This window comes from Alligator mississippiensis, chromosome 3 (genome assembly GCF_030867095.1).
Source record: "Alligator mississippiensis isolate rAllMis1 chromosome 3, rAllMis1, whole genome shotgun sequence".
Taxonomy (NCBI): Eukaryota; Metazoa; Chordata; order Crocodylia; family Alligatoridae; genus Alligator; species Alligator mississippiensis.
In genome coordinates, this window is record NC_081826.1 from 112,733,721 (window position 1) to 112,757,941 (window position 24,221).

Genomic DNA, 24,221 nt, shown 5'->3' on the forward strand with positions numbered 1-24,221 from the left:
AGAATTGGAGGACTAGGAAGTCAGAAAAAAATTTTCACTGACCATGGAAAGGAGATGCACTTACTATTTATACTAGATCAGAAAGTGATGATGGTGGGTGTCAGCAAGACCAGAGAAGAAAATGAATGATTAAGATAGGAGAAGATGTGAGATTTGGCCATGTTAGTTACAATAAAAATAATATGAAGGAAGAACTGGCATGGTTTTGATCCATCTTGGCTGTGCAAACCAAAAGAGGAGTCATAAGGCAAGTCCAGATGAGCCTGCACGTGTCTCTTGCCGTGTCTCAAAGCAGTTTGAGATGTGGCAAGAGGCACACTGGGATCAAAAAAAAGTTCTCCGTGCTGCATATTTGGAAATCTAGGTATCAAAATATAAAAAAACCTACCCAGAAAAAAAGCAGGGCAGCGCACAGTCCAGGACCATGTTCTGAGGCAACCAGAGGCTGGGGTCCTTCAAAGAGACACTCTGGTAGCCAGCCAGAGCATCTCTATGACTGTCCCTTGCCCTGGTGCTGAAGCATGCTGCTTCCACATGTGGGGCAAGCTGGACCAGTGCAGACTGCAGCGTGATAGGACTACACTCTGTCGCAAGTAAGTAAGGGACTGGGGGTGGGAGGGACTGGAGCACTGGGGCTGTGTGGGTGCAGGAGACTGTAGGTGCAGGGGGCTGCTCGGGTGGGGTGGGTCCCCCGCCTGCCCCCTGCATGGTCCACAGTCCCCCCACTCCCCACAGCAGCAGTGGCCATCAGGGTGTTTGGGGCCCTCCTGGCACAGCCCCCGCTCCCTGCAGCATGGGGAAGTGCAGCTCAGTCCCAGCCACCTGGCACCCAGCATTGCCTGTGCCACATCACGCAGCCTAGCTAGGCCACTTGGGCTGCCATCCAGGGTCCAGTGCCACTCGCCAGGACCACTTGTCATGCCATGCAATTTTTAAACAGGGAACGCCAGGATCTCTGCTGGTAAGATAAGTGGCGAGACCCAGGCAGAGGAGCCTGTCCAGGGCCAGCACTGGGGACCCAACTGGAAGGCATATGAGGTGGCTGACCTCTTGGCCATTTGGGGCCTAGAGGACATGCTTTGACAGTTCAAAGCAGGCCACCAGAAGGAGCACATCTTCTGGGTGATAGCTGCCCAGATGGCAGAGCAGGGGCACCCCAACCAGGTCTGGCAGGGACAAAGGCATGGAGCTGCAGGTCCAAGTGGGCAGATGCTGTTGCAGGTAGCAGCAGGTCACAGCCAGGCAGCAGCCCCCACTACCAAACTACTGCAGTGGGTAGAGGGTACAGGAGCCACTCCAGGTCAGGGCTGCTTCAGCAGTCCAATTGGCATAAAGGGTAGTGTCCCCAGATACCAACTGGCTGGACCTCAGAAGCTCCTGAGGGCAAGTAGCCCTGAGCTACTCAACAGGACAGGTTTTTATATTGCTGGGGCCAGCACGGGGCAGGTTTTTATACTGCAGAGGCCAGCACTGCCCCAGGGTCTAGCTCCTTCTGGCTGCAGATCCAGGAGGAGCCAGCAGGGTTATTTTGCCCCAAGTGGCACAACTTGCCTCACACCAAAGTGCATGTCCAGGTGTGTGTGTTGAGGCAAAAATCTCCAGCACAAATTTGTGCCCCTCCTATATGAGCTGGTGTGAGTGCACGTGCCTGCATATGTGGATGCACCCATAGACAACTCCCAAGTGGGAGGCCTGAATGTTCAGGAGCTCATGATGATGCTGTCAGGCGTGATGGAGTGAAGGAAATAAATCATTCTTAGAAGGAAAGTTTGGGAGTCAGTTTTGGTGGTGGTAAGTTTAAAATAACTACAACACCTGCATTAGAAGAGTTTGAGAGACAAGTTGAGATTCTAGATTAACCAAGGGAAATGGGTCAAAACTGTTTCACATGGCTTCAATTGGAAAGTCAATTGGTTATACTTGGACAACCCCTTAGAGATTACAGGGGAGGGCAAAGTTAAAGACAGAGGAGTTGCACAGATATGAATGAAGACACAATTAGTATGAAGAGTCATTATTACCGTTGATGCTATGTAGGAAGGAATGTACTGGCTTGAAGTTCATATCCCAGAAACAGCCTGCAAGAGTTATAGTTCAGGAAAAAAGGTACAGTCTTATACATAAGCTGTTCTTCCTAGAGTAGTAGCTCACAATATTGCTGTGTACCCCTTTGTTATGGATTTTTTTTAAGTAAGAATTTATGTTACTACAACTACACTGTAACCTCTCCAGTAATCTAAGAGAAGGGATTGGCAACATCTGGCCTGTGGAGTTTGGCAGTGTTCAGTGGAAGGGGTCTTGGTATCAGGAGCTTCACCCACACTGCACCACGGATGTGCGGTAGGGAGAAGTAGGCAGCTGGGTCCAAGTGCCAGCTTACATTAAACCTAAATTGGGTCATTCTAGCCTGGCACCAGAAAACATTGCCAACTTCTGACCTACAAAATATTGTAGTAGAGTAGTTTTTTTTCTTTTTCTTCCTTTTCCTCTATTTATATTTCCCCTTTTTTCCTTTCTTCTGCTTTCCTCTCACATTCCCTTGAGTAGTGTGCCACATACTCCTGAAAAACACTGTCCCCAAGCCACTGAGAGATAATAAATCTAAAATTCCATATTTACCATCAGATTTCAGAACTTCATTTTAATTATCAGAGCCATAAAATACACAAGCCTTGAAAAAGTTTACTCAAATCAAAATAATCAAATAGTTTGCTAGAAATCATGTAATAAAATTAGATTTGTCCTATAGGCAGTGCAAAATGCTTTGCACTCAATACTTTCTACCACAGGTTGTGATCCAGGGGCACCTCAATTTTTCCTTAGCTAGCTTAAGAAATCTTAATGGAGCCTGAGTTTACAGGTGGGTACCTGGATACTCCACAGCACATAAAAAGTGTAGGTTCTTATCTGATTTTTATTACAAGGTTTTGACACTGTTTCTTATGGTTTTCAAGTAAATTTGAACAGCATTTTGAAAGCAAAAAGTATACCAGCATTTATGTTACAGATAGACATAAAGACATGGTTGTATAAAACTCAGTTCAAAGCTGTGAAAATATGTAGGAGGAAGAACATACACATACTCTGCATCTGCATTGCAAAAGTTTGAATAAGACCAATCCCACCCCTGAAAACTAGTTTCAGCATTATAAAAATAATTATAAGCCAAGTATGTACAAACTTCTAGGGCTAGAGTTGAATTTAGCATCCAAAAGTGCAGATACTTATTAAAAAAAAAACCCTTTCTTTCTTTGCCCCGAACAAAGCCATTCTTCTGGAAGGTGACAACAGCTTGGGAGAGTTTCAATTGAAAAGGAGCAATGGAATATTTAGCCTGAGAAGCTAAATAACTGTAGGAATCCTTTTGGGAGATTTAAAAAAAAAGGCAATAGGACAGAATAGCTGCCTGGAGTTTTCTGTGGAAGAAAGGAGGGAAAACAGGAGAGTGGGAATCATATGCCTGAGTGTCCTTTGACAAAAGGAGTGAGAAGAGCAAATGGGCAGACAAAATGATTAGAAAAGGGAATCAGAATGGTTACAAGGAAGGCCGGACACTAAGCATGTAATGCAAACTCAGCTTCAACAGCTGAGTGGGCAAGTTGGCTAGCAGAGGGAGGCAAAGTCAGCCAATGAGGCATTAGAGCAGAGTGCAAGCCTGTTGCAGGAACAGGAACTACCAAAAAACAAAGGAGACAGGTAGTTTGAGGTGGACCTGGGTGGGAGGTGCTGCTAGGGTCAGGAGAAGAATAGTTTGCAAGGTGGGGGTGGAGCCATGCTCATCTGTCTCCAAGCAAATCCTACATTATTTGATTTACATAGATGCCAGGAGTTCCATTTGCTAACCTTGCCATTCAGCCCCTCCTAGTGGAGATCCAGACCATTAACCTAAATTAGATCAGGTACTATTGAATATGTTGACAAAAAAGGTCCTGACTATATAGGCTGCAAATATTTGTTCTGAGCTCCTGTGCAGTTCTAAATAACTCACCCCCCTCCCTTTGACTCATCTAGAGACAAATTACTTAGCCAATGTTGTCGATACTATTCTTTCATATTTGCTAGAGCACATCCCACTATAAAGCTCTTTAAAAATTTAAACTGATACACAATCCGTATGCAGGGATCAACTTCAGCCACAAGTTATTGAGCTGATTAGCATTCATTTACGTATAAGGGAATAATTCTGTTCACCTGAGGAATCAGAGAAGAGTTCTGTGGCCAGTTATACATTTTTTCAGTACTGAGTTGGAGCAAAGAGTACTGTCTTCTGAATCACTTATTTTCTTGGGAGATTACCTGCCCAAGTGCAGACCTGGCCCAACCTGCTTAGAATGTAAAAACTGATGGTATCTCAACAAGAAGCTGAATGACTGCAGGTCTGAATCCATTCCTTCCTCCTGCAAACAAACCAATCCTTTCCTTAAGGACATAATCACAGATCCATTATCTCTCTGTCAAAGTAGTGACATAAACATACTTCTTAAGGAATAAAGAATTAGAACATAAATCTAAAACATGTGAATTCTATATCGCTGAAGGCTTTGAATGCATGTTAGCTTACTTGACTGAGTAACCCAGTTACTCAGAAAACTGTCTCAGTTTGTTCCCTCATTGTGCATATGCTGCTCTGAATCTCCTATATTTTAAGATAAACTGCGATTTTCAGACTTCACTATTTGGAAATATCTTGCAACAAGTTAATCAAATAAGGGGTTCCTTTTGAAAAATGTGTGCTGCACTTTTGTTTGAAAACATTAACATTAATATATGGCCCAGTTTACCAGTTCAGCCAAATTCTGTCTCAGGCCAAACTGGAAGAGGGCAACATGTCCAAGATATGTTAGTAGTGAAGTCCTAAATAATACCTGCTCATCTTTGTGTCTGAGTTATAATGTACCTGTTGAGGAAGTTGGAGTATTTTTAACCTATTTAAAGAAAGCAAATTAATTAAACTCTCCTATCACATCTGTTTCACAGAAGTGAGATTTAAGTGATTGCCAGGAACAGTTGTTGACTTTCTGGGTCTTAGTTCTTTTTTGATTTTTTTACCTTGTTCTTCATTTTAATTTTTGTGTACTTGTAAAACTGTAATGCAAGCTAAGCTACCAGTTTGACTTGCATAAACCTGTAGGCTACTCAGCGATACTTCTTTGATGTGTGGAAATGCAATCCTAGAAACCTCTAAAAAGTAAGTCCTGACACACACCACCAGGTCAGAAGACAGAGGAACATTTATTTGAAAATCCTCTGTCTCTAAGATAAAAGGAATCAAAACTCATGGCAGAGGTGATATCTTTTATTAAACGAACTAGATATTTGCAAAAAAAATTCTTTATTTGCAAGCTTTCAGGCACAGGCACCCTTCCTTGGCATAGGAGATTGTAAAGATTGTAAAAGTTCTCCTAGATAGAAATGAAAATTCACATTTCACAGGAGAGCAAAAGGTATGGTAAAGTTTCCTTTGTGGAACAGTTCGTTTTGTGCAGATTAGGCTCAGAGAAAAGTTGGAAAAATCTTTTACCTGGATACCTGTCTCTAATCTGTTTCCTACATCCTTAAGAAAAAAAAAATCAAGCTTAACAATCCACAATAATATATGCAAATAACTTGCGTTTATGCAAGTATTTCTCAATGCTGCTTCTGTGTTAAAACAGGCCTACAGTGCCTTTTTCATGTGGAAATCTCTGTAGTTGGGTGTGGTGGGGAAGCCGTTTCTGTGACTCATACTGCAGGGAATTCCCTAATGAATTAGAATATTTTTACTTCTGGACTTGAGCACAGTTTCCTTTAACTCTGCCGTGAGCATTTGATAAGAGTGAACTACAAAGACCCATTCACCGTTAAGCTGTTCCGTTTTAGAAATGTGTGTTTATATTTTGAAAAGTTCAAAATCCACCCATACTGATGAAATAGGTGTGTGCTTTCTTCATCCTTACTAACTCCAGGTGTTTAACATTTTGGACTGAAAAAATGATAAAGTAGAACCTGACAAATTGCACTCAGAATAAAAAATGCTGTGAATAAGGGGACATCCCAGTTATCAATCTTTAAATGTCAGACTTCCTGACAAAATCCTATCTCTGTTGAAAACAACACTGAGCACCACCTGTCACTGAAAACAAACACAACACTGAGTATAGGCAGACCTCTCCCTTATAACATCCCAGGGTGAAATCCTGGCCCCACTGGAATCAGTGGCAAACCTCACACTGATTTCAATAGAGCAAGGATTTCAACCCCAGTGATTTCAATGGGATTCTCCCCTTGTGTTCTATATTGAAAAAACAGAAGCAAAACAGAATCAAAACAAAATAAAAAATAAAAACCTGATGTACTTCTTCCCTAATTAGAAAGAAAAGCAAAATGTCAGCTTCAGAGAGGGATGTAACATAAATCTATTTTTTCAATATACCAGAAGAAAATGTTAGTAAACACTCTGACTGATGTCAAGCACTTGATCTGGAGAGGGGATTTATTATTATTATTATTTTGTAAAAGCAAATAAAAAAAATCAACTATCCCTTGGGAATGTTTTCTTTCCCTTCCTCCCTCCCTCTGTCTCCCTTTCTCCTTTCCTCTCTCTCTCTCTCTCTCTCTCTCTCTCTCTCTCTCTCTCTCTCTCTCACTCATATAACAACTGCCCATTTGGGTACGGTAATTTCAGAGAGTAAACTTTAACGGGAATGCCTAAAATGTGTCTGCTTCAGCTTTGTGTTATGTCTGTAATTTGAATTATTTGCATTTTGGAAAGGTATAAATTGCTCTGGTGTACTTTTGTTGGCTCTTTGCCAGGCTGGGAGTTGCCTTGGGCTCTGAGTCAACCAGGCTAATGCAGATGTGGCAGACTTACAATGGAAACTTTTGTGGTTTATCGGCCCTCACTCCTCAGGCACATTCTGACAAGGGATGGTGTCCCACATACTTGGTAGGATTCTGGGCATATGTGGCACGAGAAGAAAAATACTTTTCTCCAACGTAGGCAGATTTTCTCAATGCTTTGAGCCCCCACAAATTGTTCCATTCCCCTTTTTTTTTAGTTTTTTTTTTTTTTTAATTTCAGCTGAACTATATAAACCTGCAAAACATGTTTACTGTAAGAGGTTGACGTAGTGGTCTAAGGTTTCCCTCCTGGAGTGGGTCCCAGTCCGTGGGCGTTGAGATTTCCCTCTTGGTTCACCAGACGTAATATGAGGAATTGTCTACTTTTTTTTTTGTCTCTGCTTCATAACAACTTCTTCTCCTTATGTTTTTGTTAAATGAAATGTCACTAACTGTTAATGAGTCGTCTGTTCCCTTCCCCCCCTCATTTAAGCAGCAATGGTCTGGACATTCTCAAGAGGCTTTCTTACTGGAGCAAAAACTATTGCTCATATTAGCTTCTAGTTGATACCCAAAGACTAAACACAGCTCTGGATTATTTTTTTCATAATAGTTTAGATTAGAACATTTAAAAAGTTTCTGATCAAACTCACTCTTTGTCATCATAAAAATTTCAAAAGCTCATAAAGGTAAGAGCTGCCTAAGGTAATTGAAAGATTAGCTTATAGATAAAATCACTTAAATTTTCTAAAAATATTGGCAGGTAATTCTGAATCAGGTCATTCATCTTGCAAGGTGGAAATTAAACATAAAACCCCCCTGAAGTTCTGGTAATCCATTTACAAAGGCAAATTGAACACATACTAACTACTGGTCTGGAATTCTCTAGGTAAAAAACATCTCTAATGCAGAAGTTCCTGAGCAGACTATAACTTTGAAAAATGTGTAGTGCTTTGAAATTTGTGATAGCTTCAGGATCAAGCTTACTTGGACTTTAGTTTCACATTGTTTCTTTTCTTTTTTTGAGAAAAGAAGAGTCCCAGCTGGTGGGATTGTGGTCAGAATTTTTTATGAACAATTTTGGAAAAGCATCTGGTGGATGAATTGTGAAGTGATCTTCAGGACTCCTGAGCAGTCAGCTTTAATTCTGGCAATTCTAAAAGACACTGTTGGAGAGATTTTGAATACTAGTGCGACTGACTCTTCTCCCTCCCTACTCCTGCAATACCTATTGCAGAGATTCTTTTTCTAGTTTATTTTTACTTGGTAGTATGATTTAAAACATAGAAAGAAATGAAGGGTGTGTACATTAATTATTTCTTACAGAGAAGAATGCCAAATTAGTTATGGTAGAAGATTTTTGATATTCACATTGTTTGTCTTTCTCTTGGTTAAAAAGAAATGATTTTAGACTTAAAAATGATCACCAAAACCTAGTTCCACACCAGCATTCCTTTCACTGCTGAAAGGACTGCTGTACACAAAAATATTATTTACAGGCATTTCTAATAAATCAGACAGTTCTAAATGTGTCACCTCCATCCTGACCATGAAAGTGAAGAGAGAAGAAAAAGTGTATTCACTGGTACCTTGCACAGAGGCTTTTTTTTTTTTAAATATGCAAACATCTCTGTGGTAAAGTTCAAAATAACTAATATTTGCATTTGTATATCCCAATGCTACAATAAATATACAAAAGAGATGACATCAAGTTTAATTTTCCCATTCACTCCAATGACGTCTGAGGATGGCGGGACTCCTTAAACCGCAAGTGTCCCTGCTGCGAAACTCAGACAGCTATGCGCCTGTGGCTACTTATACATGTTTTAGCTTCTCTAAGCTCACAATATGAAAACCTTACATTTTATCTTTTTTTTTCATTTCCCTGCTGCTGAGTTTTGAAACCCTGGGGGAGAAAGAACCTTCATTGGCCATTTGTTTCATTGTCAGTGGCATTTGTTAATCCATTTATTTCTCAAAAGAAAACCCCAGAAACTCATGGTGTAAAATTAATTTCATTTGAACATGCTGAATTAAGAGAACGGGTGCCATTGCAGCTCCATCGTTCTCTGGTATGGACCGCAGACATACTAGAGCTAGGTCCTTAGTTGCCACTGTCTTCATTGTGGTGATGTAACCCACAAAACTGCTTTTCCCTTTTGATCCAGTCAGCAGAAATATAATCAACTCATTTAAGCTGCACATTTCAAGATGGAACATTTACATTCCAGGACAAATATAATTTGAGATCTTTCCTAACTAACACTGCTCCTTTTTAATATTTCTATTTAGCTCTCATTGTATTTATTATAGATTAAAAGAACTCAAAACACTTTACACAAGAAGGTAAATAGCAATACCTCCCTTTTAATGGTAGGAAAACAAAGGCACAGAATGGTGATATGGTATCCCTAAGCTAGTACTGGATTGTTTTCAATTGAAATCTGTTTACTATTTTCCCAGTACCTTCTCCACTGACCCATGTTCCCTTCCTTATAAACAAATTAAATGAGATTCCCTGGCTTCCAGCAAGTTATTTATATGATTTCTTGCTTGGGCAGAGCATGAACAACTCAACCACAGAGCTATCTTCTATGTTTTCTTCCTGCCACTATCCAAAGAGACTTTTGTAACTTCTTTCCAACACTGGGCACAGGTTTGAAGAAGGAAAAATTAAAGGAGAGAACTAGATATTTTTTTTTCTCCTAGATGGTCACCATGTGTGGGAAATGGAAGCCAAAACTGACAAAGAAATGTGTAAGCCAGTAAGTATGCCTAAATATTTTAACTTCAAAGTAAAGAAAAATGCTACATTTCTCTAGCACTCTTTTCCTGCAGAGAGCTTTCAAAGACACAGTCTTCTTCCCCTGAATTAGACAAGGTTGGAAGCCCTTTTTGGAAGGGAATGGGGCAATTTCATTGCACCAAGGTTAACATTTTTGTGTTCACATTTGAGGCCCTTCACGAATCTCAGCTCCTGCCAGCTTGAACACTATTGTGTCTGACCTTCCCAGTTCCATCAATGAAAAGAGCCATGTCTTTCCCTTCATTAGCAATTCACACAAATGTCCCTAGGCTGTCTTCCAGGGCTCGTCCTTATATAGTCAAGTCCCTCCCTTGAACTTACTCCTGAAGCTATTACATTTTCCTCTGTCAAATCTTGGCTTAAGATCCACCTTGACATCCCTGAATAGGAAATGAAAGAAATGCTGAATACTGCTGAAAATCAGGCTTTTTTTTTTCAAGAATCTAACCAAACACTGACTTCGGGTACATGGGTTTAAATATTTTGTCTGGGGAGCAAGTGAAGGACCTAGCAATGCCATGCTCAGGATGGTGAAAACAAAAAGCTAGATGACTGATGTGGAAAGGAAAATAATTAGTTGAGTGCTAAGGAGAGATGTTTAAGTTGTCCATAATGTAGAGTACCTTGGCATATACCAGGTTTTTGGCACTGGGAACAATACACCACTATCAGTCAGAATTATACTTGTACACTGACACATTACCAGTCCTTGCTAAAATCCCAACCCTGCATTTCATCCCTTGAAAGCCAGTCCACCTGAGAGGATAGTTGTAGGCATCCTTGCCAAACTGTTCATCCCATGGTACCTGTATTAGGACATTAGAGCAGCACAGACATTTAGAACATAGTGCTTTCTCAGCCACCCTCTTCTAACAAATATCACCCAGTAGTGTGCAACCTGAATCTCACCACCCTGAAAATAACCCCTGAAGTATAAGGCCAGGGCAAATAATATCTACAGACCCCATAGCTTTGGTACAGCTTTGCTTATCCTGTGTTCAAGCTTCTGACTGCAACAAACTCATGGGTGAAGAAAAAGAAATTTAGAACGAGCTGCAGGGACCTCTAACCAAAAAGATGACAAAAGGAAATCTAAGCTACAGGCTTTTCTATCAGTGGGTATGCCATGACAATATTCCTCTTTGGGAGCTCAATAGTGAAATTTGCAAATGTTGATGCACACATATAAATGTGCAGTAAATCTGTCATAGCTATGTACTGATTTTCTCATGTGTCTGTTTTGATAGAATTCATTGGTTGTGGAGATCCCACCTTTCCGAAATCAGAGGATAACCAGTCCTGTTCAGGTCAATTTCTATGTCTGCAATGGAAAGCGAAAGAGAAGCCAGTACCAGCTTTTCACCTATCTTCCTGCTAATGGTAAAAATATATTTCACAATTCAGGAGTTGAAAACTAGAGATCATGTTCTTTGTTAAAAAGATGCAAGACAGAATGTAACTGAATTCCATAGCACACTGTTTAGGGCTGTAAGTGATGCTACATGATGAAAATGTAAACTGCGCTATCTTTTAATCTACTTCTTGCAGAAAAGGCCCTCTACGTAAATTATATTTTTTGGTGATTTCTGCTCTCTGGATTGTTGGGGAAAACATTACATTACATGTGAAGTGTGAAACCTGTGACTACAGGGGGACTCTGGATTGTGCCAGTGTTTATACCTGATCTATCTGTAGAAGAAGCCTTTTGGTGTATTATGAGCAAGAGTGAAGCCTTTATAGCAAAAAGCAACATTTAATGCACCTGCAAGTGCACATGCACATATACACAAATATGTTTTTAAACTGATGAAGTGCCCCTCAAGCCTCTTAGGATGCTTCTGTCTGACTTTCCAATCCCAGTGGTGGGGGTATGACTGAGATGTAGGCAGTCAGGGCTTGACCCTAGAGGGTCACAATCCAGAGAGTCAGAAACAGACAATGTCAAGGAAGCAAGAGTGGTATCTAGTGAGGGGGATCAAGAGCAGGCAGGTAAGGAAGCAGAGGTCTGTAAGAGACTAGGATGTAGGCAGTCACCCTGGGTAGAACCATGAACCACAGGAGAATCTCAAATAGGAGACAGGAATCCAGTCTGAAGCCACCAGCCTTTTCAACTTTGCGTGGAGCTGGAATCAAAGCAGGGTACAACAAAAACTAAGTAACATTTGCATTATGTTAAATGGCTTTAAAAAACTGCAAATATTATAAATGAAATTCTATGAAATACAAATTCTTAATGTCACATAAATCTAGGATAAAGGTAGTCCAGGTTTTTACCATGCTTTTAATTTAAATAAATCATAATACATTAATGGGGAACTTGATAGAAGTAGAAGCAACCTGGTTTTGAAACTTTCTAAGAAGGGCCCTGTGAAGTGGGTTGACACATGTTTGAGTGAACCAGCCTAATTATGCATATCATCTCTGCAGCATATAACCCCATGTATATTGAAAGATTGTGCAGATCTTTAGGATGAAAAAGGGAACAGTAATTAGTCTCTGATTTTTATTATTATTACCTTCAGCACCACAACATTTTGTTATAACAGCCAAAATGTTTCTCCACCCATTATGCTTACACAGACATTTCAAATTCATGTCTGTTAACAGTTAGTTTTACTACAGTGTTTTTCTTCAAGCAACAGTACCCCTTTCTTCTTCATCTATGTGGACCTGATTTACTTACTCTCTATACTTCATGAAATAACTTGCACCAGTGCTAAGTGGGTGTATAATACCACCGTTATGATTTGATAACACTCTGTGTTCACTTTGCACTTTCTGTGCACTAGTGTGAATAACTCCACAAATTATAGGTGATGGAGAATCAACCCATTCTTTATTTTTAAAAATTTGCCACATATAATAATGTCCTATTTTTTTAAACATTGAGGGCACTTTTACACATGCTCAGAGGGGGAGGGGGCAGGTACTTTAATTAGACTGGCTCTCAGAGTAGTCTAATTAAAGCGCCACAGTGTCTCATGTATTAGCTCCCCACACTTCAAAATGGCAGTAGGGGCACTTGAACTAAAGTTCATTGAATAAGCTTTCGTTCAAGCAGCCCCGCCACCATTTTGAAACATGGAGAGGCAGAAACATACACAAGACGTGGAGGCTGGCTGGAGAGCTGTATTAATAGCTACGTGCTCAATTAATAGAGTTTGCTTCAACATGCTGTAATTACAGCACATTGGAGCAGCCCCTCAGCACATGTACAGGCATCTTGAGAGCCTACTTCTCTGTTCTGCCATGCTGGTTTTGTGCCTGTGTAATTCCATTAACTTCAATACAGCCTTAGTGGATAGGTGTTAATGTTAAGGGTTACACTGGGTTAAGATAGTGAAGAACTAGATGATAATATAAAATATGAGTCTCCTTAATCTAGTTTTCCATTCCATTGCACCCATTTTACATAATTTTAAGCAAGCATACTGTTTTCCTTGTGTATTCTCTTATGTTTATGGAAGTGATGAGGACAAATATATTTTTGTAATCATTTGAAATGATTCAAAGTATTATAAGGATTGTGTGTTTTGCATAAATTGAAGTTTTGTATTCATGTTATATGTGGTTATTTCCATTATGCCTTTACACCTGACAATAATCATACTTATTCAAGAATCTGACTCTCAGTTTATAACTGAATTCAGACATTTAAAATGCTACATTTTTAGCAGGCTTTTTTAGGCCGCACTGATTTATCTAACTTCTTTCACAGGCTTCTCATAGCTTGCCAAGATATTGAAAACCAAAGTTGTACTCATCAAGAAAACATTATGAGCCAGCAACCACTGTATGAGCTAGGTAAAAAGTTTTAAAGGTTTTCAGCAGTATTTTGGTCCATTTAACACCCCTTGATTTGTTCAAACAAATCCCACCAAATATAGAGGCTTTAGGTTTATAACAAGCAAATGTCAAAGTAATCATCAAGTATTAGACATGGCTTTACACAAATCAGATAGTGTGTCATATGCTCTCTCTGGTTTTGTGCTTTATAAGTCAAAATGCTAACATTTCATAGCTTTCCACAATTTTACTTATTTCTGAGCAGTAGAGATGCCTAAAGAACTACATGATATGTTACACAAATGAGCATTCCTGGAGCAGTAGCATAACTAGGACAAGGAGAACAGCGCACCTCACTAAGCGTGTATCTGCAGGGAGAGAATGGAGGGAGTGGAATGGTGTTCCCCACTCCCACCCTGGGTAACCTTGTGGCCCCATGCCCAATATGTATGCGAGGAGTGAGGAGGGAGCAAACAAGACACCATCTCACAGGAAGCCTGGGCATGGGGCTGCTACCACTGAAGTGGAGTTGATGTTGCTATGACAGTGGCAGCAGCAGCAATACCCTGTAAAGAAAAGCCTTCCCTTTCCATCATCTACATCCATGTGTCCATCCCTCTCTTCCTCCAACCTGTCTATAGTGGTAGGCATCATCCTCTCTCCCCCCTGACCTAGGCCTTCAATAAACTGCCTACGCTTTTGTCCCAGAGCAAGGTACCTCATATGAACTAGAGTCTAATTCAGGAATGGGCAATTATTTGGGCTCATGGGCCACATAGGGAGTTTTGGTAAACTGTTGCAGGCCGGGTCAGCACTCACCCCCCAGCCCTGCACAACAGCTCACCAAAACTCCTTAAGTGTCTCCATCCCATCTGCCTGGCTGCACACCCTGCCTGCATGGTCCCAGTCAGTCTGCATGGAGACCCCAGGACTGCAGGGTGCTGACAGCATGGGGCTGGGGCCTGGGGCAGAGCCTGATCTGCTTCTCGCATGCCTCTGCCCACACAGCTGGCGCCTGTTGCAGGGGTGCGCGGGCAGCAGATCTCAGCTCTGCTCCATGCTTGGCCAGGATGGGGTCGTGGATGGGGTACAGCATCCAGAAGCAGGACAGGCAGGTGGGGCTGGGATCATGGGGCCAGAGCCCCATGCTATCATCACCCTACAGTCCCAGCTCCAGCCCCGCCCACCCGTCCCAGTCCTAAACACTGCTCCCCACCCATGGCCCCATCCCAGCCGAGCACAGAGGAGAGCCAAAACAAGTCTAGCCGCTGCGCCACCCCAGCCCAGCTGTATGCCTCATAGCAGCGGGATTGGCTGCATGCGCCATGGCCCAGGCTGTCCTCTGCACCTAGACTGGACAGTACCGAGGGACCCACAGTGGTCCGGACAAATAACTTGGCAGGCCAGAACCTGCCTGGGGCTGAATTTTGCCCACCCCAGTCTAACAAAAGTGTGGAGTGAGCTACTAGGTTGTGTACATTCTGAGATAAGGAATTATGACACACATGTACTGACTACAGGGTCACTTTAGTTCCTACTATAGTTCTAGGGCCTCCTTAATGCGGTGGAGAGAACAGCTAGCAGATCCAGGTAGTAATATATTCATCCCATCTCCAGTGAATGGTATAACTTTGCAGCATGCAGTCAGACCAACCTATACAGCAGAACTTCTGCTTCTGTGGCAGTCAGATAGATTCTTTAGCTGTGGAGACATGACATAACATTCCCCTTGATTTGTAAATTCAAACACTTGTAGGATAGCTTACCCAGTGAGCCATTGAACTGCCTTGCACACATGGAAAATGATTTTTAAAGGACTTTAGAAAGGTGGTGAGGCAGCAAGGAGGCAAAGTTCTGCTTTTGAAAAGAGATGGGCCTACACTAAAACTGGTTCAGAAGAGACTAAAATCCTGAAGATTCAAAATCCAGCACTGGCCTTGTATTTTGCATCTTGGATCTACCTCTTCTAAATATGAACTGTTTCCAGATTTCACTTTGTTGTTCTCAGGTATAAATTACAGCAATGTTGATCTTTTCCTAATGACATTTTGTTTAAGTACTACTACAATAATATGCAGCACTGAGCTATTATACATCAGTTTTAACTTAACTCTGCGGGCTTTAGGCTCTTGAGGCTATTCACTGAACATATCTGTCACCTGGAATCTAAGTAATTTCCTTAACCTTTTGGTGTAGATTAGTCCACACACAGCTTGTGTGGTAAGACCTAATGCATTTTTCATTACTACACTCCAGTAGCATACCACAACTCCTATCCAGTGTCAAAACACTGCAACCAGGAAACCTATTTAAAGCAAGATAGGAATACCCTTGAATTTTCCATCTTAAAAAAAAAATAACCTTCACTCTAGCTGTTTTTTCACAGTTGCTCCATAGCCTTTATTAGTATGCAACAGAATGATGTTTATGTAAAAACATTAGCCAACCCTGCATTTGCATGGGAACATTGTTAATAAGTCCACTAAATATTTGTTTTCCATGTTTATCTAAGATTGGATATAATTTTGTTTATGTGAGTTAATTGTACCATTAGCACAAATATTTCTGTTAAGAAGAATAATCATCTAAAATTAATGGTCATAATCTGTAGATTGTGGGGAATTAGTTAATCTGGAAGAGATTATAAAACACGTGGAGCCATTAAAAATGTATGCTACAGTTACAAATCTATACAGGCTGTGCATGCTTCAGTTAAGAAGGCCTAGCAAAGACTAGTTCTCTCTGTCAGAGGCAAGGTTTTAAAGTTGTCTAGTTTGATGTAATTTCAGCAAGAGTGGAGAAGATTTTAAGAAATGCATTAAATATGAAGTTTAAGTCTAAATTTGTTCGGATTTCTTTTCAACAAATACAATACATTGAAAATGAAGGAAGCCTTCCTAGGATTTTCTCTCTTACTACAAGCAGCTTAGTGATGTCTGTGATCAGTGTATCATCTGCTGAATGTTGCCCTAAAAGCTGGTGAACAGAAAAATATATTGCTCAAGCATCCTCTTCTTATTTAATTTTGGATATGTAACATTTCTTAATAAACCAAGGGAAATGATCAATGACTGTATGCATTGCTCCAGGAAAGCTTACTGAGGTGAGGAAATGTTAGAGATTTCAAACTGCCTCTGACAATAAGATCTGGAACATAAAATACAAGAAATTCTAATCTCTGATCACTAAAGTTAATTGCACCAAAGCTTAATTAGCCTGAATTTTACTCTCAGACACGCATAGAAAACTATGTTGACTTCAGTGAAATTATGTCAGTGTAGATGAGATCACTGGTTGGTTTTAAAATCATTATATATGCTTTTTGATGTATTAAATATAAGGAACATTGGCAATTACACAGGGCATTATCATTTTGAACATCTGAGCATATCACTTCTAGCACAGGGAATACAACTGTCATTACCTAGTAAGGACAGAGACCTTCAGAAATTTGTAAGATAAATTTTGTGAGCCAGATTCTTGCCTAGATCCATTAACTTCTGTGATCTTCTGTTTTCTTTGCCCCAATTAAACTATTTTAAGATATAAGATGCAAATATTTGGTGTGTGTTCAGAGATTTTTTTAAGGAAGAATTTTGTATTCAATAGATTAAATTAACTGAAAAGAAGAAAGGGTGGTGTGCCTCTTGCGTCTTTCAGTGACACTGCCCCTCTTAGGCTGTTAAATCTAATTAATTATTCAGAAAGAGTGCTGATCCGTATAAGCGTTAACCCTAGTACTTTTATTACTAGGATTTTGATATGCAGAGTGATCCTTATTTAAAAATGTAATGTGCTGGCTGCATTTTGAGACATTTGCTTCTATATATGTGGGGCCTGACTTTGAAAACAGGGCCAGATTTTCAAGTGTTTAGCACTCACAGAATTGGACCAAACTTTTCTAAAGAGCTCTGCTTTCTTTAAGCTACCTAAATAAGCATTCAGTGCATGGAGCTCTTTTGCGAAATTGGTGCCTAAAAGGGACATTAATTCTTTTGCCACTCTCACTCTACTAAGGGGAACCAAACCATCCTGAAAACCTGGCCTTTGGTTACTAGATGGATCTTATTCTGTTGGGCCACTGCACTATGAAAGTGATGAAAGTTCTTAGTTTGCTTATGAAAAGGGTGAGCAGTGCCTACTGCTCGGTTTTTGTGAGCATCCTACTTACTTCCTGCCCTTGGTCTAAAATTATCTCTTGACTATGCCCCAGACGAGTACAATCAGCAGTTTTCTAGTGATTACATTTAGCAGCCCCGCCTCTGTTTCGCCTCACCTCTTCCACCCGCAGCTCACTTTCTAAGTTAAATGCTACATTGGTCACATTTAGCTGAAAGCAATAAAATGAGGATGTGAAGCATGTGAGACGGAGTACAGCTTCAGCTGATAGTGAGAGAGCACAGCTTCAACTGATAGTCCCCTGACACGCTGCAGCTTGGAACTTTTGTTGAACTTTCATATTTAACCTTTCTACGACTGCAAAATGATCATAGGCTTGCAGGGACAACACAGGCCAAATCCTGTGGCCAGGTTATAAAAGTCTCATAAAACATACCAGGATATGTAATTTAATCATTGTAAAGGTTGTTAAAAGGAGTTATTCTGCTGTGAATTTGCAATACAAGATGGGTGAAAGTGCTAGGAATGGGAGAATGGAGTGGGGTTTATGTAGAACATTGTGATATGATTGACAAGCAAGGAGTGTTGTAGAACCTGGCTTGCAGAGGCCATTAGGAAAGCTGCTGACTGACACAGACGGCACTCATGACAAGCAGGCAGCTAAACCAAAGGCAGAAAGAGAAAGTAACAGCTGTTACTCCTGCCACACACAAAAGACCCTCATAGAGACTCATACAGATAGTTCACCACCTACTCAGAAAGCCAGAGACACTGGCAGGGTGAACGTGCCTGAAAATGGGTATAAATTCTATTTATACCATTCAAAAGTCACCTTTCTGCTGCCACAGCAGTGTAAAAAGGCCCGGATGTATCTGGGAATCAGGCCCAGATTCTCATAAAGGTATGAAGATATATTTTCAGAATTGACAGGCCCAGGAAGCAACAGATTCCTGAAGGATGTGTTGTGAAGTCTGCTCAAATCAAAGCAGAACTGGAAGGAAGGAGGGTTGCCTGGAGGGGATTTTTCTCTTAGGTGAAAATATGAATCATGATTGTTCATTTTTACTCTACGTGCTGTTATAATTTATTTCATTTTGGCTGCGAAGTGGCTGATTGTTACTTTTGACATTTAACAGGGTAACAAAAAACAGGCAAGGCTATGTTGGAGTCCTTTTTCCACTGAACAGGATCTCTAACTTCATCATAACTGGGTCTTGGACCATTTTTGTCTCATCTGAGAATCAGGAGAGGATGGGGAATCTCACTTTTGATCCTTTTTTCTCTAGTGTTATGCTGTCATGGTGGGGAGGGCTTTAGGAGGTGGGGGGGGGAGGAAGATTGCATGTAGGGTTAGGTCCCAGGCAAAGTCATCAATATTTCACTTAAATAAGAATCCCCTTTGCTACTGGTCAGGAATCACACCTCATTTGCAGATGGCAGTTGTTCTTTTTTCAAATAAGGAGATAATGGCAGCAAACTAGCCAAGTAGTGCCAGCATCCAGTGCTACATCTCTATCTGGATAGTCTCCTTGAGTGATCAAGAAGGAATACTACTTGATGGGACTTCCTTTGATGTATTATGGTGGAGAAGTTAAGGCCATACTGTGCCACACATTAACTCACACTGAGCAAAAGCTTCCTTCACATATAGTCTCACTGATTTCTAAGGTACTAATCAACCTGAGTTAGCATGGCAGGATCTGGCCTATTGTTCTTATCCTCCCACTAACAGTGTTTTAACGGCAGTAATTTGCCACCCTTACTTCCTGTGTATTTCCCCTGGCTTCACACATCTGAGTGTTAGAGAGGTTGAGACTAGGATCTTTCAATTAGTTTAAAAGCCAAAAGGTAAACCCTTCCATAAAGGCAATGAGGTTTAGAATTACAGGGACTGAATTACATAAGAGGTTTATTTTTGTTTTCCTCGGGTGGCTGATTATCATAATTAATCTAGCCCTTTGATTGATCTAGAAGGGGATGCTGTTCTGGTGGTTGCACTGGATTAAATATACATGAGAGAGGCACTTGGTTATGGAGGAGGACTGTGTAAGTTTCTGAAGGAGAAGAGTGTGTAGGAGCTAAAATGGCTCAGAATAATCAAAATTAAAATATTCTTACAAGAGGGCTAGACTATGATTTGTTGTACGAGAGTCAGATTCCTGTGTAGGTAACAATATGTAGCCTGCATGGTGGCAGGGGGGGGGAAAATGTTGTGGTGTATTAGAAAGTAACTATTGATTGGCCAATGAACTCTTCATTAGAGCAAGTTGCACTCTATGCATTACTGTCTGCTAGCTCAAACCACCAAGTTCTTTGGAGAGAAAGAGAACCCAGATGAGAGCAGAGCACACAAGAAGCCTGGGGCATATAAATATTTATAGTGTACAAAGTGAAGCTTATGAACCAGTTAACTGCAATTCCTGTGTTTACATGATGAAAAATATACTTGTTTTATTGTGACTCTAATCTGAATGTACAACTTCCATCAATAAATATTCCTTTATTCCAACAACCTCCTTAAAGATTACTTCCCACACTGCTGCCTGTTTACAATAGACTGCATAAATTATGGCTGCCTCCACATTAATGCCTTTTGGGCATTCTGCCCACAACTTTCATTTTACTATTCAGATCTCCTTGAAGGGAAAGCAGACAGTGTGGGGGGGAGGCGAAAGCAATGTTAAATCCCTTGATTCAAGACTTGACCATATTGCAGAAGAAAGGAGCCTGAATCACACAACTCTGTATTTACACATGCACAAAGTATTGAATTGACCCCCAAAACTCTATCATCTTGTCCAGTATGACACACATTTGCTCAAACTTCCACCTCACAACAGGACATACAGCAGAATATTATGTAGTGAGAACACCAATGAAGCTGGCAGATAAGCTGTTGACATTGGGAAGAATATCTTAAATGAAAGCCACTAGTGTTACTTTTCTTTCCTTGTTAAGTCAAATCATCTTTCTTTCATGCATCAAAAGGAGTGTTTGCCATAACAAGATATGACCTCAAGAAATCCCATTTTAAATCTAAAACTAATCCAATTCAGTCAGACATCTAGTTCCATTTCATAGCTTTCAAGCAACATTCCAACTGTTCAAGCCATATTATATTTGATTGCAGCTGGTTCATACAAGCAAGGAAAAAGCATTTGGAGGCCTTAGAGAGGCTGAAAACAGTAAAGTTTTGTTTAAAGACAGCAAGCTGTAACTTGTTTCATGTGTCCTGCAATTTTTAAAAGGAAGAAAAAATCATAATTTTCCAAGTTGTGTGATTGATGACTTCTGACAAAAAATGAACCAGATCTCTTGGAACTCTCCCCCCCCTCTCCCCCCAAACCAAGCCCCTATTCAAAGAAACATAATACATAACCTATCTCCATTACTAATATACACAAATCAAATACCCCAAGGCTACCCCCCCAGTTTTAACAAGTGTGCATGTGAACCTACAATACATAGTCTCTTGCTTTCATTTGGGTATGTGTTGAACAACCTAATAGTTTAACAGCAATTGAAAAGCATATGGTAATTGAATTAACTGGAAAGCACTTTCTAATCGGATAATGGCACTGCGCGAGATCATAGACAAAGATGTATGTATGAGGTTTCAATCTGTTTAGATAGTATGCTTATACACACTTATGCATGTACATCAGAGCCCATAAAATCATGTATATGTAAAAGCAAAGAGGGCAGTCATGGGTTATAGCTTTTCTAATGGTGATTAGGAGAAACAGCTAAACAACTTTGAAAGGAGTCTTGGCTCTTTCTCTAAATAGAGCCAGCAATTGTATGAACCCACTAAAACAATAATTATCTGGCAGAAGTAGGAGTTAGGAACATGATTCTAGTCTCACTGGTTTTATATCAGTGTAAGGCTATTGACTAAACTAGGGCCTTGTCACATGGGACACTTAGTATGGATTCAATCTGTGTGCTGTTAAAGTTTGACCGTATCCCAAACAGTCACACAATAATGTTTCTTATGATCTCTTAACATGCACAGCTCACTGATTGTCAGTTCCAGCCTCAGTGCTGCACCAGAGTTTTGAACCAGCTTTGAGCTATCCTGGGGCTGGGACTGACAATCAGCCAATTGTTGGTTCCCTGTCCTGGAAACCTGTAGGGTTGGAGGCCCCTGGCTTTCAATTTGATCCTGAAGGAATCTGACAAGTGTAGGATCCAGTAGCCTTCCACCTGACGTGTAGCTTTCCTCGTCCCACCTGGTACAGCAGAGGGGTCCCTGGCTGATGTCATGACTGGGTAAGGACTGAACGTCACTGAGTGAGGACTGCATGAAGCAGTCTGACTACAGCTGTTACTTAATTTGATGTGGAGATAGCTCCTCAAACACAAAGTTGTAGCTTTGCTACAATATGAGTGCACTTAGTGTGTGTTTCACTGCTTGAACACATGCACACCCATGTTTTACATACATTTAAGACACAATAAGAATAACTTGCAACATGTTTAATAGAGTCAGTCCTGGTTTATACTGGCATAAGCAAGAGAGATCTTCACAGGTTCTTCTGTTAGTGCCAGTCACCATCACACATGAGGTCAGAACTGAATCTCAAAGCCATGTACTGTTTAAAATGTTAAATCCCATTACTCCATAAAAGACAGTGCTCTGGCTGCTTTGTGTTGCTGTAGGGATGCAAAACAGCTATAACCCTGGCTGATGTAATCCATGTCCTTTCCTTGTAGGCCTGCTTAAGCAGCTTCTATCTATCCCAACATGTCCCTGGCAGGACATACAGTGTGGCAGGAGAAAGAGAGCTATACTGAAGTTTTCATATTCTCTGGCCCTCCTTACTATCCCTTTGAGCTATGAACTGTCAGATGTAAGTTGGATGCTCTAACTTCTTCCAGAATCTGGCCTCTTTGTGAGCAAGAGGAGAATGACTATGATACAAGACTGGCCTTACCCCCATTCCTTTTGCCTCCTCTGGTCTTGCAACAAAAACAGCTCAACCTGGATCACTGAGCCACATGCACTTATGAAGGACATACTTTTTTGATCAACAAATCAAATAAATGTCATTCCTACCCACCACAGTCATGTGGGCCCTGGCTTTTACAAACAAAGAGGGCAACAGCAATATGGATACATGGTATATGGCCCATATCGGCAAATGAGCGGTGTACCTTGAGAATGGCACAGATCAGCATTTTCTGTAAGCTCAGCTTCAGTCCCTTGGAAATATGTCTTTATTAAAGACAAAAATGAAATAAAGCTGATCAAAACTATAATATTTTTATTAAAAAAGTATTTCTCTTCACCTTCCTTTCCTCAGTTCCCAAGAAGACCCTACAGGGGGTTTTGGAGATTCCTTCCCTTGATGAATTCAGTTAGCTAAGGGAAGAATTTTTTTTGATGGGCTATGATCCAAAACTTTGGTTCTCTGTGAGTAATTATATCAATTTAATTGTCAGCTCACACATCTGAAAATTATTAAAAGAGTACATTGCTGTATATTGGAGAGGATGGGTGGTCCGAGGACACTACTTTAGGACTCAAGAGATATAGATTCAAGTTTCTACTGCACCAGAAACAGCCTAGGTGAACTTCTGCAAATCATGTAATTGCTCTGTGCCTCTGTTAAATAGGGATATAATAGTTCCCTATCTCACAGGAGTACTGTGAAGAAAAATGCATTATAACATGTGAGATGCTCAAATATTACAGTATTGGAGGCCAACAGACATGAATCCAAATGGGGTGCAGTGGTGTGGTCAAACCCCCTTTTTTGGACTGCATTTCAGGAGCAGCAGCCTGGAGCTTTTTTAAGTCCCTGAATCAGGTAAGAATCTGTCTCCTCGTCCACCCAACCCATTCCCATCCATGCTCAGTGGTACCTCCCTTCCCCTCACCTCCCCTGCCCTCCAACACAGCTACCTTGGGGTTTGGGAGAGCTCCAAAGCAGTCCTGCCCTGCTCCAACCAGCCTGTGCGGGGAGATGGTCTCAGCTGGGGACAACAGCATTTGCAATGGCAGACAAATTCTCCCTCCTTGACTGGTCCCCCTGGATGTTGCCTGACAGCTCAGGAGCAGGGAGTGGGAACCTGCCTGCCACCATTGCTGTCACTGTTCCTTGTGAAGCCTGTCTCTACATAAATCCACATTTCACCGGGTTGGAACAGGGCAGAAGTGGCTAGGGCAGCAACAGTGTTGGGCAAGTCTCCCCTTCTGCACCCAGAGGCATAAATAGAGAGAAATGAGAAGGGAGTGGAGGTGCTGTGAGCACAGCTGAGATGGGAAGGATGCAGAGAGCAGAGGGAGGGAGAGAGTCTTATCTGATTCGGGGAGTTAAAAAAATACCTAGTTGCTCTCGTGGCATGATCTACCTCCTCTGGTGGGGGTGAGGGAAGCTTGGAGTGGTGGATTACAGCCATCCCAGCCATGCAGGGGTGTTCCATCAGGTCAGGTTTGAGGCACAGTGACAGAGTGCTGTGAGAAAGCAGCTACTGCAAACAGGGAGTTTAGTCTGTAGGTCTGTCAGTCTGTTGTCTTTCACTAACACTGGATTTATTTAAAAATTCTGGCCCTGGGATGCTTACCATTGGCTGCAAGAGGACCAAACTATCATCTTTTCATATCCCAAAAAGCTGTTTAAACTGTAAGCAGAAGTGGGTGCAAATCCATCACCATTTCTAAATTAATTAAAATGAGGAGCCTTCC

At 41.1% G+C, this 24,221-nt stretch overlaps 1 protein-coding gene across 4 annotated transcripts in view; it reads left to right on the forward strand.

Annotated features, from left to right (window-relative positions):
- NFATC1 (nuclear factor of activated T cells 1) overlaps positions 1-24,221 on the forward strand; it is a 152,062-nt gene that overhangs the window by 80,402 nt on the left and 47,439 nt on the right. For 3 of the 4 annotated variants that reach the window (XM_019490597.2, XM_006258250.4, XM_019490598.2), the window contains exons 7-8: positions 9,529-9,584; positions 10,873-11,005. The exons of the other annotated variant lie outside the window; for it this stretch is intronic. In XM_019490597.2, the coding sequence (XP_019346142.1) occupies positions 9,529-9,584; positions 10,873-11,005 (189 nt within the window). The remainder of the gene's footprint in view (positions 1-9,528; positions 9,585-10,872; positions 11,006-24,221) is intronic. 4 annotated transcript variants of the gene reach the window in all.